General features: G+C 38.3%; 2 protein-coding genes and 1 long non-coding RNA gene across 11 annotated transcripts in view; 1 reads left to right on the forward strand and 2 right to left on the reverse strand.

Annotated features, from left to right (window-relative positions):
• Positions 1-5,882, reverse strand: part of LOC147756882 (uncharacterized) — a 12,234-nt gene extending 6,352 nt beyond the window's left edge. Inside the window, exons 1-2 of one of the 5 annotated variants that reach the window (XR_015324446.1) lie at positions 5,098-5,882; positions 613-1,684 (exon numbers count right to left, since the gene is read on the reverse strand). This is a non-coding gene — a long non-coding RNA (uncharacterized LOC147756882). Of the gene's footprint in view, positions 1-612; positions 1,685-4,991 lie in introns of all 5 variants that reach the window. The other 4 variants (XR_015324445.1, XR_015324444.1, XR_015324443.1 and 1 more) reach the window with 4 other exon arrangements.
• LOC111247505 (uncharacterized) overlaps positions 1-13,045 on the forward strand; it is a 44,438-nt gene that overhangs the window by 14,526 nt on the left and 16,867 nt on the right. For 2 of the 5 annotated variants that reach the window (XM_022798488.2, XM_022798489.2), the window contains exons 2-7: positions 2,853-2,938; positions 5,867-5,984; positions 7,478-7,780; positions 8,242-8,440; positions 11,883-12,133; positions 12,522-12,777. In XM_022798488.2, the coding sequence (XP_022654223.1) occupies positions 2,853-2,938; positions 5,867-5,984; positions 7,478-7,780; positions 8,242-8,440; positions 11,883-12,133; positions 12,522-12,777 (1,213 nt within the window). Of the gene's footprint in view, positions 1-906; positions 1,041-2,852; positions 2,939-3,037; positions 3,215-5,866; positions 5,985-7,477; positions 7,781-8,241; positions 8,441-11,882; positions 12,134-12,521; positions 12,778-13,045 lie in introns of those variants that run through there. The other 3 variants (XM_086984480.1, XM_022798490.2, XM_022798491.2) reach the window with 3 other exon arrangements.
• Positions 9,510-11,876, reverse strand: LOC111247509 (inositol polyphosphate multikinase-like). Its single transcript, XM_022798499.2, has one exon. It carries the CDS (start codon positions 11,291-11,293, stop codon positions 10,385-10,387), a length of 909 nt encoding a protein of 302 aa, XP_022654234.1. The 5' UTR covers positions 11,294-11,876; the 3' UTR covers positions 9,510-10,384.

The raw sequence follows: 13,045 nt of genomic DNA on the forward strand, positions 1-13,045 counted from the left end.
GAGATGTTCCGATAAAGGTCTTAAATCGGTTAACACCATTTTGATCGTGCAAATAAGAAATGCATCGTTGGCTAGACCGAATAAACCCGGCACCAGTTGGCATCCGTACAAGATTTCTGCTACCTCATACCGTTTTTGTTGGATTGATATAATTATTTTCACGTTTTGTGCTGTTTAAAATGAGTGGAAACGTTTGTCACTAGTTAGCACTAGTTATTACTATTGTTAGCATTACTATTTTTCAAGTTGTGCACTAATATAGGTATTTAACTTTCTCTGTGCCAAGGCTACAATAACTTCATCTCTATAAAGTTTTTGATCAGATAAAATCCGCAGTAAAGCTAACTTCAAATCGTACCTTACTAGGATGTACTAATATATGTTGCTGTTCTTACGTTGATTTAAAGTATATTTAATGTTTTGCCGATACATTTAATTATTTTTACGAAATTTCTGCAATAGTACCATTATATATTATGCCTTACTCTGATGTATACGTAAATAGATCTGCTTCAATGTACGCCTTATTTTAAGTCGCTCTGTTGTTAGCGCGTCGTTCCAGAACGAGCAAAGTCTCTTGCGTTTACTGACTACAGACCAGCATACACTTACCCAGACAGTTTGCGTATTATCGAAGCGCTGATGTCGGATCCGCAGGTTGCGCAACGGAGTTAGAAAAATCTAAACTTTGATCGATGATGTCTAGACTATGTAAGTTTCCCCTCTAGCAATATCAGTGTTAGCTAGAACCTAGCGGACCCAAAGAATTCGACTCAGTGAACAACAAGACTTTATCGTTTCTGAGCAAGCTAAGCCTTTGCCCACGTTCGGAGTAGACGGCTAATCCTACCAATTGCATGTTGCTACCAAGTGCGCTGTACCACTACATAATATCTGATAAATGCAATCAGATACATTTACAAAAATAGTTTTCAGTTGAAAATTATAAAATTTACGACCGGTCAAAGGTATACGTAGTGAGCCGACAAAAAAGAAATTTCCGCGCGCTAGCTGAACATCATAATATTTACTTCAATGAAGTGAGTCCAGCGTCTTGTCGATCAAGCTATCGTTTGGGTCAAGTTAAAGAATTCGTAAAAAATAATATATTAAAGCTGTTTATTGTCTGATACTTCGGTTTTCGTTGTGCTATTATCAGTTTCGTTTCATAATTGTGCTATTATATTATATATGTGTACTAACCCGGAAAAGTTTAACCTGTAACAGAACACTTATGCATATAAATAAAATTACCAGTGAATAGTACCTCCTAAAGTTGTATATAATAGTTGCTACGCAAATAATTTTCTCTTAGCAAATCTTTACGCACAAATGAGTAATAATGAAGTATTCATTACGTAATTGAATTGGCGGCCAACTTGAGCCTTTTAGTGCAACGCTGATAAAGAGAAAATATTTGAAACGCGATATATGAACACTGAAATTATACACGTGATCCAAGTAATGTGGCCTTAACTTCTGTATGTCAAAATACTATAATAGGACGGACGTCGTGGTAGGTTGGTGGATAACATATTTGCCTGCCGATCTTAGGGATACATTGTGGTCTAGGTCTGAATTCCGGACCTAGATAGGCTGACTTCGTGTCGTGGTGGGAGTTACCCGATTGTCTGTTGAAATGTCTAACAGCGATGCCGGACGTAAAACTCGAAACGGAGAGAAACTAAAATAGACAAAATATTTAAACCGTCCAGTTGAACGAACATTTTGTTTCACAAAAAATATCTATGAAAGAAATATAGAAACAATACTAGCAGCAAAGCTACAAAGCTTCAGTTGTTTGCACAATTTAATATGCCGTAATGTTGTAAATATGGCGACAACAGATCATGGAAAAAGAATAAAAGAAGAATAAGAAATAAACTTTTTAAACTCTCATTCCGAGGCCTGCTTCAAGCAGTGACAAATTTTTCACTCGGCGACTGCGTATTCTATATATATATATATATATATATTGCACTTTAAACAAGCAATCGGTCATTCCGGCTGCGCGTCTACAACAACAATAACTGTTAATAATAGCATAGCAAAATTTGATGATGTCCATTGACGACTCAAGCTTCGGAAAAGGCAATTGTACAGGAAGATCAGCCAAAGCACCTTTGATATAGGCGTATTTCGCCGCGATATATACAGCGATTTGCAATTTTAGTACGATGTGATTATTTTTCTTATGACTATACATATGTATTATGTATTTTACTTATGAGATGCTAAAATCTATTTTGGAATAGAGTCAAGAATAGATGTTATACGGATCGATCACAGACATAGCAAAACCCTTGTATGACTAATGAATCATGCTTTAAACATTGGTTTTGATTTTCGAATTACTATTCTAAATATACGTATATATTTCAAACATTTTTCCATAGTGTTTATATCCATACGATTAGGCGTTCACATTGAGTAACTTTGTTGACCTTTAATATTTAATTATGGTTGTTTTATTTTTGCGACAATATTATGCTTGGGTTTCCATTAAATATCAATGTGCCTTTTTGTTTAATAGGGAACAAATGAGTAGTTTAGTTGTAATCATTTTCAAAATTTAAACTCAATAGAAGTAGCTTACTTTTATTGGACAAATTGGACATCATTGTCACGCATCAATTGAAGAAAGATAGGAACGTTAAGCCGCTTTACGTCAATTTTTTCATGACAGAACACGATTTATTCTTTTTGTTGGCCTAGTAAATAAATTACTGCTCTTGACAAATTATTCAATACAGTGCTAAATATAGCTTATATTACTGTTCAGGTAATATGCCTTTTAAACCGGCTCATATGTGTTTATCGTTTAACAGTATGTTTTTGTTCGATTCTTTCAGCTGCACTGGAGTAAAAGAACACGATGCGGGTGATATCATCAAGTATCATTGTCCCAATTGCCAGATTGGTCATGGCCCTTCAAAATGTACGGTGGTGTCATAGTTGGTCTTCTAGTTATTAGGTTCAATCTATTGTCATATGCTTACGTTTGCTAGTTTGTGTTGTTTGCGTGTATATAGGTAGTTTGAATTTTAATAGTGCCAGTTTGGTATTATTGTTTTTAAGAACTGAATAAAATTAGTTCGTATGTAAGAATTCTTAGAAGCACCAGTGGGATCTGTATGTCCACCTTATGGACTTACGTCAACGGTACACTATGCATGACCTCATATCGATATGAAACAGAGAATTGCACGGACCGGTAAGTGGTTTTTCATAACCATTTTTAAAATCTGTCTAAGTATTTATTATTCGTTGAGGTGATCTTTGTAAAAGATGGCTTAGGTTCAAATTAAGCCGCGAGCATATTTCACCTTGCTGCGGTCCGCTGAAATGATTTGACGCAAAGGTTAACGAGGGCCGAACGATGATCGTCAAACTCGATAGCGTCGCCATCTACTTGACCTTACCACTTCATCGCTGTTGTTGACTGTTTCTCATTGTCACTTACTCTATAATGCTTTAGACTGAGACCTGCATGTATCGCCCACATTGTAACAGGTGTAAAACAACAAAACATACCATGGTTGCACCTGTGTACAAAATGATACGAATGCACCAGGGCTTCAACCAGTTGTTTTTAGTCTACGTACTCAGTCAGCTAGTGTTTACCAAAAGGCATTACTGCCTGTCTGCTGCTTATAGAGTTTCTTAATAGGGTCTTCTCCGATCAAAAAAAATTTTGCGAATGGTCGTGAACACGCCCGTTTGCATTGTATTTCATATCTGTTGTGTATAATTTTCTCAATGATGTAAAGTCAGTTGTTATGGGCACGAACAAATCCACTTAAAGAAGTAGATTGATACCACGCCTGCTGTCTGATAAGTGCAATGCCAATAGAATGTGGAACGGAAGTTCAGGCTAGACATAAAGATTATGACGAATTTTGAACGCTGCGTTTGCCCTCGATTTTATCAGAGTACCTTTAAAAATTCAGAGAAGCTTGTCGTCTTTAGAACTTCCTAATGGAGCAGAAAAGAAATAGCCGTAGCTAATTATTTGGTTGACCGTCTAGCGAATTTATAAGTCGCCCCCGGCATAATCAAACCCCAGGTCACGTTAATTTTCGCTGATGACCGGCTGACTAAATATTTCATCAATTCGTCGGTAGTTCCCATGGAAACATTTGATTGTTTTTTTAATATTGTTTTTACTTTTCCGTTGTATAGAAAAGCATCAAATTTGTCAGCCGGAAAACGTGGTGTCTTTATTTTCGAAAATAGTAATTGTTTACTATCCTACGTTGTTTTAGGTGCAGGCAATAGGCATACTTATGTATTTTACCCTGTAAATACGAAACAATAAGGTCTGGATGATGGCAAAAAGGTAATACAATCGCCCCACCAAATTCACTTTGGCAAATGGAGCTCGGAATTGTAGAATTCATGCAGGCATTTAAATTGGCCCCAAATGAGCTAGACAAACTTAAAGTATGTCCCCTTTATGTGGCCTAAATGGCGTGGGCTAAAAAAACGCTGTTCTTTTGCATGCGTTCCTTCATGATGGGCATATTTTCGACGGCAGTCAATAATTTCACGCAATCTAGAGGACGGAGAAGAATAAATCATTTACGCAGTGTGCGCCACGCAGCAGTACTTCAACTCCATGAATTAGCTAAATTTTTATTGCTATGCATGCACTGCGTCTGCTGTTGGGCCTTTAGGTATTGTTTACTTCAAGAACGTCAACACAGTGTGATCAAAAAATTTCTCATTATATAAGGCAGTCAGCGTCAGCCAGTCGCTTCTATCATTGTGCTGACGGCTTTTCATCTAACTTTCGATTCGGTTATCGTCTTTTCATAGTTCTAAGGCTAACCGTGTATATCTCAATTTTCCATGACTATAAAATCGAGAGGTCAGACAGGCGTCAAATGTTGTCAGTGCCCATGCTACATAGTTACTCATCGTCTGAGTATGTCTTTTAGAAAACTAGAAGACAACATCGAATTGTCACAGAGAGAACCAGTTATAATTACCGCTCTTGTGGTCAGCTTTGCTGTTCTGCTTCAGTCGCTAGGTGCACTATCACCGACATAAAAAAAATAAACAAAGAAATAAAACAACAGGCCAGTAGGCGCGCACCTTTAATTCCATGTCTTGCAATTGTGTTGCCAGCCAATAGCACTTAGAACAGTGTACACACATTTTAGTTTCCGGCTGTATAGAATAACGGCCCTAGCATGCTATTGTGAAAAGTCGGATAGTGCGTGGACAGCGCCTATAGTTAACGCTTCTAATGCCACTCGTAGTGATGATGGTGTGGATTATTTTTGATGGTGGTGATCATGGCAGTTTTACAAAGCGCGGCTGGAATATTCATTCGTTGCTCACTCAGGCGTTACTCGATTATGCTACTCGAGAACGTCGCCGCTAATGGGGAGTAAATTTTAGCGGAGCGTAAGAGCAAAAAAAACGAAGAGCACTAGACAGATGAGGGCTAACTGCGTTTTTTCCGCGAACAGTATAGGACACAAATGCACACGCGAACTAGGGACAAATGGAAGGTGCCATCGTAAGAAATAGCAGCGGTGTCATCAAGCATCGGTGAAACTACTAGCGGTGTACGAGGGTGGGTCGTTTGACGTAAATACATCGACGGACCTAGCAAAAGAAGTAAAAAAACAACAAATGCTAATGTCTCACATTACAAAAAGCGGGTACACTTAGTTTAGATCTAAGCGTAGGCGGCTGGGCTCACTGTCAAATAGGATATGGTGTGCTGCCCAAAGTGTAATAAGGGCATTAGCTGCAGTACTATTCTGCCTAGTGACAATAATGATGATAAAGATGCTTCTAATGATGCGCGCGTTTTGCCTGCTGGCACTTATCGAATTGTACCTATCCAACTTAGGGAAGGTACGAACAAACTGGCATCGGCACGACTACAGCGACCCGCTGGCGGACGAGAAAAAAGTTCAAGCTGGAACTCATGTCTTTATTCAAGAGCTCAAAAATCGACCGTTTCGCAGGTAGGTAAACGAGTGAAAAATTGTTGCATGATTCAAAACAATGTATTATGCATGTACTTATAAAAAGATTTCGCATATATAAAAAAATAAATAAATAAAAAAAGACTTATGGAATTGAAGTTAGGTACGTATCAATTAAAATGTATTTGTAAGGTAGTAACAATAGCTTACGAAGCAATTGAATTTTTCTGTCGAAACCTTATTTAGCAATCGAAACTGTTTTTCTTGATAATCACCTTTTCTCCTGTTCATTTTAACAATATATGTTACTCCAAATGATGACACGATTTCTTTTACTAGTTTAATTAATGATGATGAAACTAAACAAATGGCCATCACAAACGCCGATTACATAAAGATTTTTGCAAATCCAATAATAGATATTGCTTAATTAATGATATGTTATTACAGCCATGTGATGTACGAAAATGCTACATGGCCTCAGGTGTTTCTTTAAGGAAAATCACACCCACTTTTCTATAGGACAACACAAATAGCAATGTGGTTTGTAAATTTTTAGTTTGCTGTATGACGGAAAAAAGCTTCTACGCATCCTAATCACGTTAAAGGCAAATATGTAGGCAAAGTCATCTCGGGTTTTTTTCTATGGCTATTCATGACTTCCAGCTTCCCATTCAAGATATTATTTTATAGCATACGCTATACTCGACAGATGGATGCCTTGACGGGTCCTTTGCAAGATTTCAATTTAAGTCTTAAGCTTGTAAGAGCCACTGTAAAAAAATAACTGATGACGAATCCATATTTCATTGCCTGACCCTTGTTGTTGTTGCGGTTTTTCAAATGATTCGTAGCTCACTCTTGTTGTTTTACCTTGTTTTACCGGATATAGGGCACGTTAAGTGAATTCAGAACAACTAACGGTTGTTAACTGTAATATAGACATCTCCAACATGCTGTTTTTTGTCTAATGTGACTTCCATTCGTTTCAGTAATTTTTGTTGTTCAAATCTGCGCCGAAATCTCTGTTCTCTCACACTCGCATTGTATATTACCGAGAAACCTTTTAACAATGGCTTTTAGTGACGTAACAATGGTATTGCGGAACTCGTTGAAGTCTCACTTAAATATGCGTTAGAAAATTGATTTAAATTTGAGGTGTTATGGCTATGGAAAGTGTTTGGTTCGTGAGACGCTTAGCAGCAAAAAGCAGTTCCTTCTAAAAGCTCTAATAAATTCCTCAGAGAGTGCAGCCTCGGAGAGTCTCCCTTCAGAGAGGCCTAGACTCGCGTGCTGTGTCTCAGATGTGGACACCTTCGTTAAACAGTACGTGATTTTGGGCCTACTCTACCTATTAGATGGTAGCTGCCACAATCTAAAACCATTCCGGACTTCACTTGTGTTTGTGTACCGGATTTCATCGATTTCTAATTTCGATTTTTTTTTTGTATTGAAAAAAAATGAAAAGAAATTTAAACAGAGTGCAAAATAACTGAATGCGACTATTCATTAACGCTGATGTTCCTTTACAGTGGACTAGATGTCACAACGTGCTTGTCGGCCAGCGAGCTAACACTAGCTTATCTGGAGAAAACGTCATTTATGAATCCATTACTTATTGCGGACAAAGAGGGCCTCGGTCTTATGTTGCCGCCGCCTGATCTATCGGTTGGCGATGTAGTCGATTTTATTGGACCGGACTACCTTGTTGACGTAATTGATGTTCTTAAACAAGAGTCCATCAAAATGACGCTTGCAGAGTTCGCCGATTATTACACCTCATACAACCGAACAAAAGTTTTTAATGTCGTCTCGTTAGAATTCAGTGATACGAGGTATGCGTGAGCAGAAAAATTTGATCTGTCTAATAAATGATAAGATACGTCATATATCATATTAGGAGAACTGTTATCACTGTGATTTAGAACTATGTGGAAATGTCACCCATACGTTTGTGTTCCATACCATATATACACATAAGTAAAAAATTTAATTAAGGTCACAAAACTTCGAGAAACTTTCCGAGGGTACTAAAACACCTTGCCTTAGGAAATTAACTTCTTATAATGTAATATATTGGTATTAATATGTACTAATAATAATAGTCAGTAAGTGAGTACTATTTCATGTAGGAATATGAATATAGAAAAGGGCGTGTACTTCTTTGACAGAGGAAAAGGACAGATTGTTTTTCTATTGATGATTCGTGGGTTAAAAGCGCGTTAGCGTCAAGTTGATAAAATCATATTTTTAAAATATTCTAGTTGTCACATGCAACATTTGATCTGTTTTGCAGACTATCCGACTTCGTACGCCCACCTTCACTTGTATCTCAAATCAGTTGGGTAGAACAATGTTGGCCGCGATCGCTTGCATCCGTGGGTGACCACCGAAGACCTGCTGTGATGAAGTACTGTCTCATGGGCACAGAGAATAGTTACACTGACTTCCATATTGATTTTGGGGGCAGCTCGGTGTGGTATCACGTACTTCGGGTAAGCGATTCTTCTGCTAAATACAGTTTAGAAGCGTAGAGTATGTTTTGAAGAAGAAGCTGATTTCCGAAGGTTTAGTACATTTTTATTATTAGGTTTCAAAGCGAATTTGTAGGGCTGAAGTCCGGCCGTGATTCGGTTTTTTTGAAGTGCACAACTGATGAAGGCTGATGAACGATTTATATGCTGCCATGTTTTCTGTTATGTGCACTAGACCAAGACGACTACATGTACACATGTGTTAAAACGTTGCAAACAATTGCTATCTAAACAAATAAGCATGTAGGCAAACAAAACATAAACGGGTAGAGAAAATTTGTTAAAATCAAGTTCTTAAAAGTTAAGGTTAAAGAAAGCTTTTACAGAAGCCCTACTGTGTAGCTCCCTCTCGTACTGTATTTAATTACCGTCCTTGTTTTGTGTTTATTCAAACGCATCTATGGATAATCCGAATATCGATATCCATTGTTTTCACGGTTAAGATTTGCAACTATCTTATGGGAATTTATTGTGTTAATATCAGACACTCTCATTTGTGTTATTATCATTACCCGTTTGCGCAATCAACAAGTCATTGTCGAATTAAAAATATCGTTTTACGAAGATCTTGTGGTACGCTCTAGCCTAGCATTCGGCTGTTTTAATCTATTGCCACATGAAAATCAACAGGTGTGGGCACAGCCGCGGCAACGGCAGACATATTGATGACAAACATAGACATGTTTTGAAGCCTTGCGATTTATGTCAAGATACCAAGTTAATGTAAAGATAATGAACTGCAACAGCCTCAGCTTGTTGCGCTTGAAAATATCAACTACGTCAGCGTACACACAAGTACACCCGTTGCTGTCGCTGCCATCGCGTTTCTCGTTGTCCGCGCAAGTATGCGTGCAACAACCAGCCTGCGTCAACCTATATATGAATCCATCCGACAACTGTTGGAGTTCTCACTTTTGCTATGATCCTATATTATACGTATGTCGCAAAGAGAGTAATTAGTCATCGAAACAGCATCTGGGCCTAACCTTCACTCGTGGTCGTGCCAGTATACGATTCGCAAAGGCCTGCCTTATGGTTATCATAAGAATCTCATTCATTAGAACAAGTGTTGTTTGTCGTTACTCTCACATTTATTGACAGTTTTATTTATATAGATCCATTCGATAGCGTAATTGACATGACTGGAGTCGTTTTTTTTTGTTCAGAACTCTCTACTACCAAATCGGAAGTAACCAGTAATTGGTAGATACAGTGGTTTCAACTTATTGACGAAATATAATGCGTAATTACATAAGATGATCTGAGCCGGCCTGCCGGGCCTCTGATCTGTCTGCTGATGTTTGACACTGCTGCAGTTGTATTATCGTAATAAAGACGACAATAATAAACACCCTATGGCACACGAATATCGAGGCAGTAACGTGACTGTAACTGCAGCGACTATGTCGAGGTAAAGTCGTATTTATTTGTTGCCGCAGTACGTCACAAACGCGGTGAAACAATCGAAGCGACCTTTGTTAATATACTTCAATATACATCCGACTCATAACAATAACCGTATTAACGAATGTGCCGCGATATTTTTTGGGTGCTCGTCGCATACGAATGTTACCCAGCTGTACGGTTTAAAACAAACGTACAGCTGGGCAAGATGACTGGTTATCAAATAAACTCAATTCATTATCTCTTTAAAAAAATTTTAATACTGACCATTATTACTGCCAAGTATGTCTGCGAGAACAAGAACTTACTCGTCACGCTGTATGAAGCAATCTTTATTGGTACTGCGCACATCTACCTGACAGTTTGGTAGCGATGTAAAATGTTGTTCCTGTGCTCCGATTTTTCTTGGAATTCTTTATTTAGCTAGCTTTAGTATGATCGTATCAAACCCGATAAATGTTACAAAGAAAACCGCATTGCTTAAGGTGTCTGCTCATATTTTCATCGAGCAAGTTTTATATCGTAGTTTGGCTGACAGGCCTCGAAATCCTTAATAAGATTCTTCAAACCGTAAATATAATTATCATCGAGTTTACCATTCTCTTGATCCATTTCGTGCACGTGAGCGAAGTCAATAAGTTTAACGGTCGCATGTTCTTTTTTTGCTTCATATATAAAAAGAATTGAGCTTCCATAGAATACGAATCGTCTTTGATTCATAAACCATTTATCTATAGTTTTCAGCTGATCGAACATGAGCTCTACACAATTGGGATTTGAATTAGTGAACTTCTTGATGCCCTTGCCTATAGTGTCCTTCGTTAATCGAAGACAGTAATTATCACCATACATTTTGAACTTGCCTTCCTCATAAATTCTCATCGCTAATATCCTATAGCCAATATCTCTCTGTGGCGGAAATTTACTTTCGTGTTTTTCAATTTTTTCGGGAGTTGCATCAGGCCCGTATGTGACTCGACCAATTTTGATATCGGCGATGCATGGAAGTTCGAAGCCATGGACCAGATCTTCTATTTTGATGTATTTAACGGGGGGGCCGTCCATACCTGGAACGACGTAATCTGATTGAAATTCACCGAGATATTGGGCCGTTAAGCCGATAATTCCATGCAGCACCTGGTCGCAGCATTGCTGAGCCTCGGCAAAGCTGGCCGTGCAATTCTTAGCATGTTCTGTTATTTTTTCGTAGAAACCTTGTTCTCGTATAGATCGTACATCATTTTCCACTAGCGGTTTGAGTACCGATCCGTCGCTGTGAAGAAGAAGACCCAATTTTGTTTGACCTTTTCCATGGCGATGGCCTGCAACTTGGTGATATAGCGGAAAAGTATTTGTTGGATATGTGAGTTTTGGATCTGGCTCTTTAACCGCGCCGCATTGAAATTCCATGCTTCGTTTTCGCCCTCTTACCTAATCTAAACTGACTATCGTAAAATAATAACAGAATGGAAAAAGCAAAGGAAATCCGTTATTTAGCATTCTGTCCAGCAAACTACAAGAAATCACTAACTAACAGGCGGCATAGGTTGTTTAGTCTTCAAATCAAGAGGACCGGTTTCTATCCAGCACCTCTGGTATGTGTGTATTCGAAGCCATTGTCTGTTTAAATGGCGAGACAGTAGTAGCTATTCAGCAATCGACGTATACTTGTAAAACGCAGTACGGGCAACTTCAAATAGACGTACGTACTGACTATACGCCTTGCATATTCAGCATCTATAATTGAAAAGCACTGACTGTGAATAGTACATAGTAACGCTGAACGCAACCAAAGTTTTCCTACCTGCTAGTTTTTGTATCTATCTAATACGCTCCCAAAAAACCTCGTTAACAACGATATACTCGGACCAAAGCCCTACTGAAAGATTCACTCTGAAGACTTTCAACCAGAATTCAGATAAAAACCTAATGTTTGCGGGATAATAGATACCTTGATAGCGAAATCGTCCGCCATATATTGTCTTTTATTTTTAAACAGGGAGAAAAAGTATTCTACTTAATTCGTCCAACAGAGGAAAACTTAATCAAGTACGAACGCTGGATGGCTGCAGCGGATCAGAGCGAAATATTTCTCGCTGACGAAGTTGACTCCTGCTTTCGTCTGGCGCTACGTGCAGGGGAAACTCTATTTATTCCGACGGGATGGATTCACGCTGTTCTCACGACGACTGATTCAATGGTTTTTGGTGGGAACTTCCTTCACTCGTACAATATCGGTCTGCAACTGAGGTGAGTAGATTTATGATATACACCCGTAACGGGGAGTGCGCCGTCGTCTATGATATATATAATTGGCGTCTCCGAGTGAAGATAAAGTTTTGAACGCGTATTATTTCTAAGCAGCTATGATTTGTATACCTCCTGATCGTTCGATTTACAGTTGCTACGTATAATATTACTCTTTAAAGAATAAATCGCCCCTATCTACTTACGAATATATGCATGTTGTTCATCTACGTTAGTTCGCAATAGAAAGAACTCCAATACAATTTGTAATAAGTCCTTTTTAGCCTTTTTTTCCTTTTTTTAATAGTCCTTTTTTTTTTTTTTATTTTTGAATGGTAGGTGTTACTATTTGTGTACATGTATGCAGTTGCTTACACAAATCATTTTTCAGTGTCTACGAAATGGAACAACGACTTAATTGTCCATCAAAGTTCATGTTTCCATCGTTCGAAACTACGAACTGGTTTGCTGCTGCCCGCGTTATTGAACAGCTCCGCCAGAGTGTTCGACCAGCTCCGTTTCTCGTCAACGGAGCGAAGGCTCTTTTAGGCGAACTGCGTCGCTGGGCCAGCGAAGCTCAACAACCTGGCGGGCAAAATCGTGCGGAAGCAATTCCTGCTCAAGTTAACGTCCCACTTATCGCTAAGGTAATTACAATTACAAAGATTGTAATTAATTCTTCTGATATGTCATTCACAATTGTTTAGAATTTCGGAAGATTGGCGTTTTCTTAGAATGTGAATGACTTACCCATTACTTTGTAACAAAAATTCAGAAAAAATAATAGCGGTAGTAAGTATAAATTTTATATATTTAAAGACAATCAGTAATAGTGTTCCTTCTACTGAAACGATGTTCATAAACTTGAGTAAGTTAGTGACAGCGTTTACCTTTAATGATCGCTTCCCTGCTATT

Source organism: Varroa destructor, unplaced genomic scaffold, assembly GCF_002443255.2.
Source record: "Varroa destructor unplaced genomic scaffold, Vdes_3.0 BEIS01000003.1, whole genome shotgun sequence".
Lineage (NCBI taxonomy): Eukaryota > Metazoa > Arthropoda > Arachnida > Mesostigmata > Varroidae > Varroa > Varroa destructor.

Coding starts and splice junctions, on each gene's coding strand:
- LOC111247509 (XM_022798499.2), bottom strand. CDS start 11,293: ATGGAATTTCAATGCGGCGCGGTTAAAGAGCCAGATCCAAAACTCACA.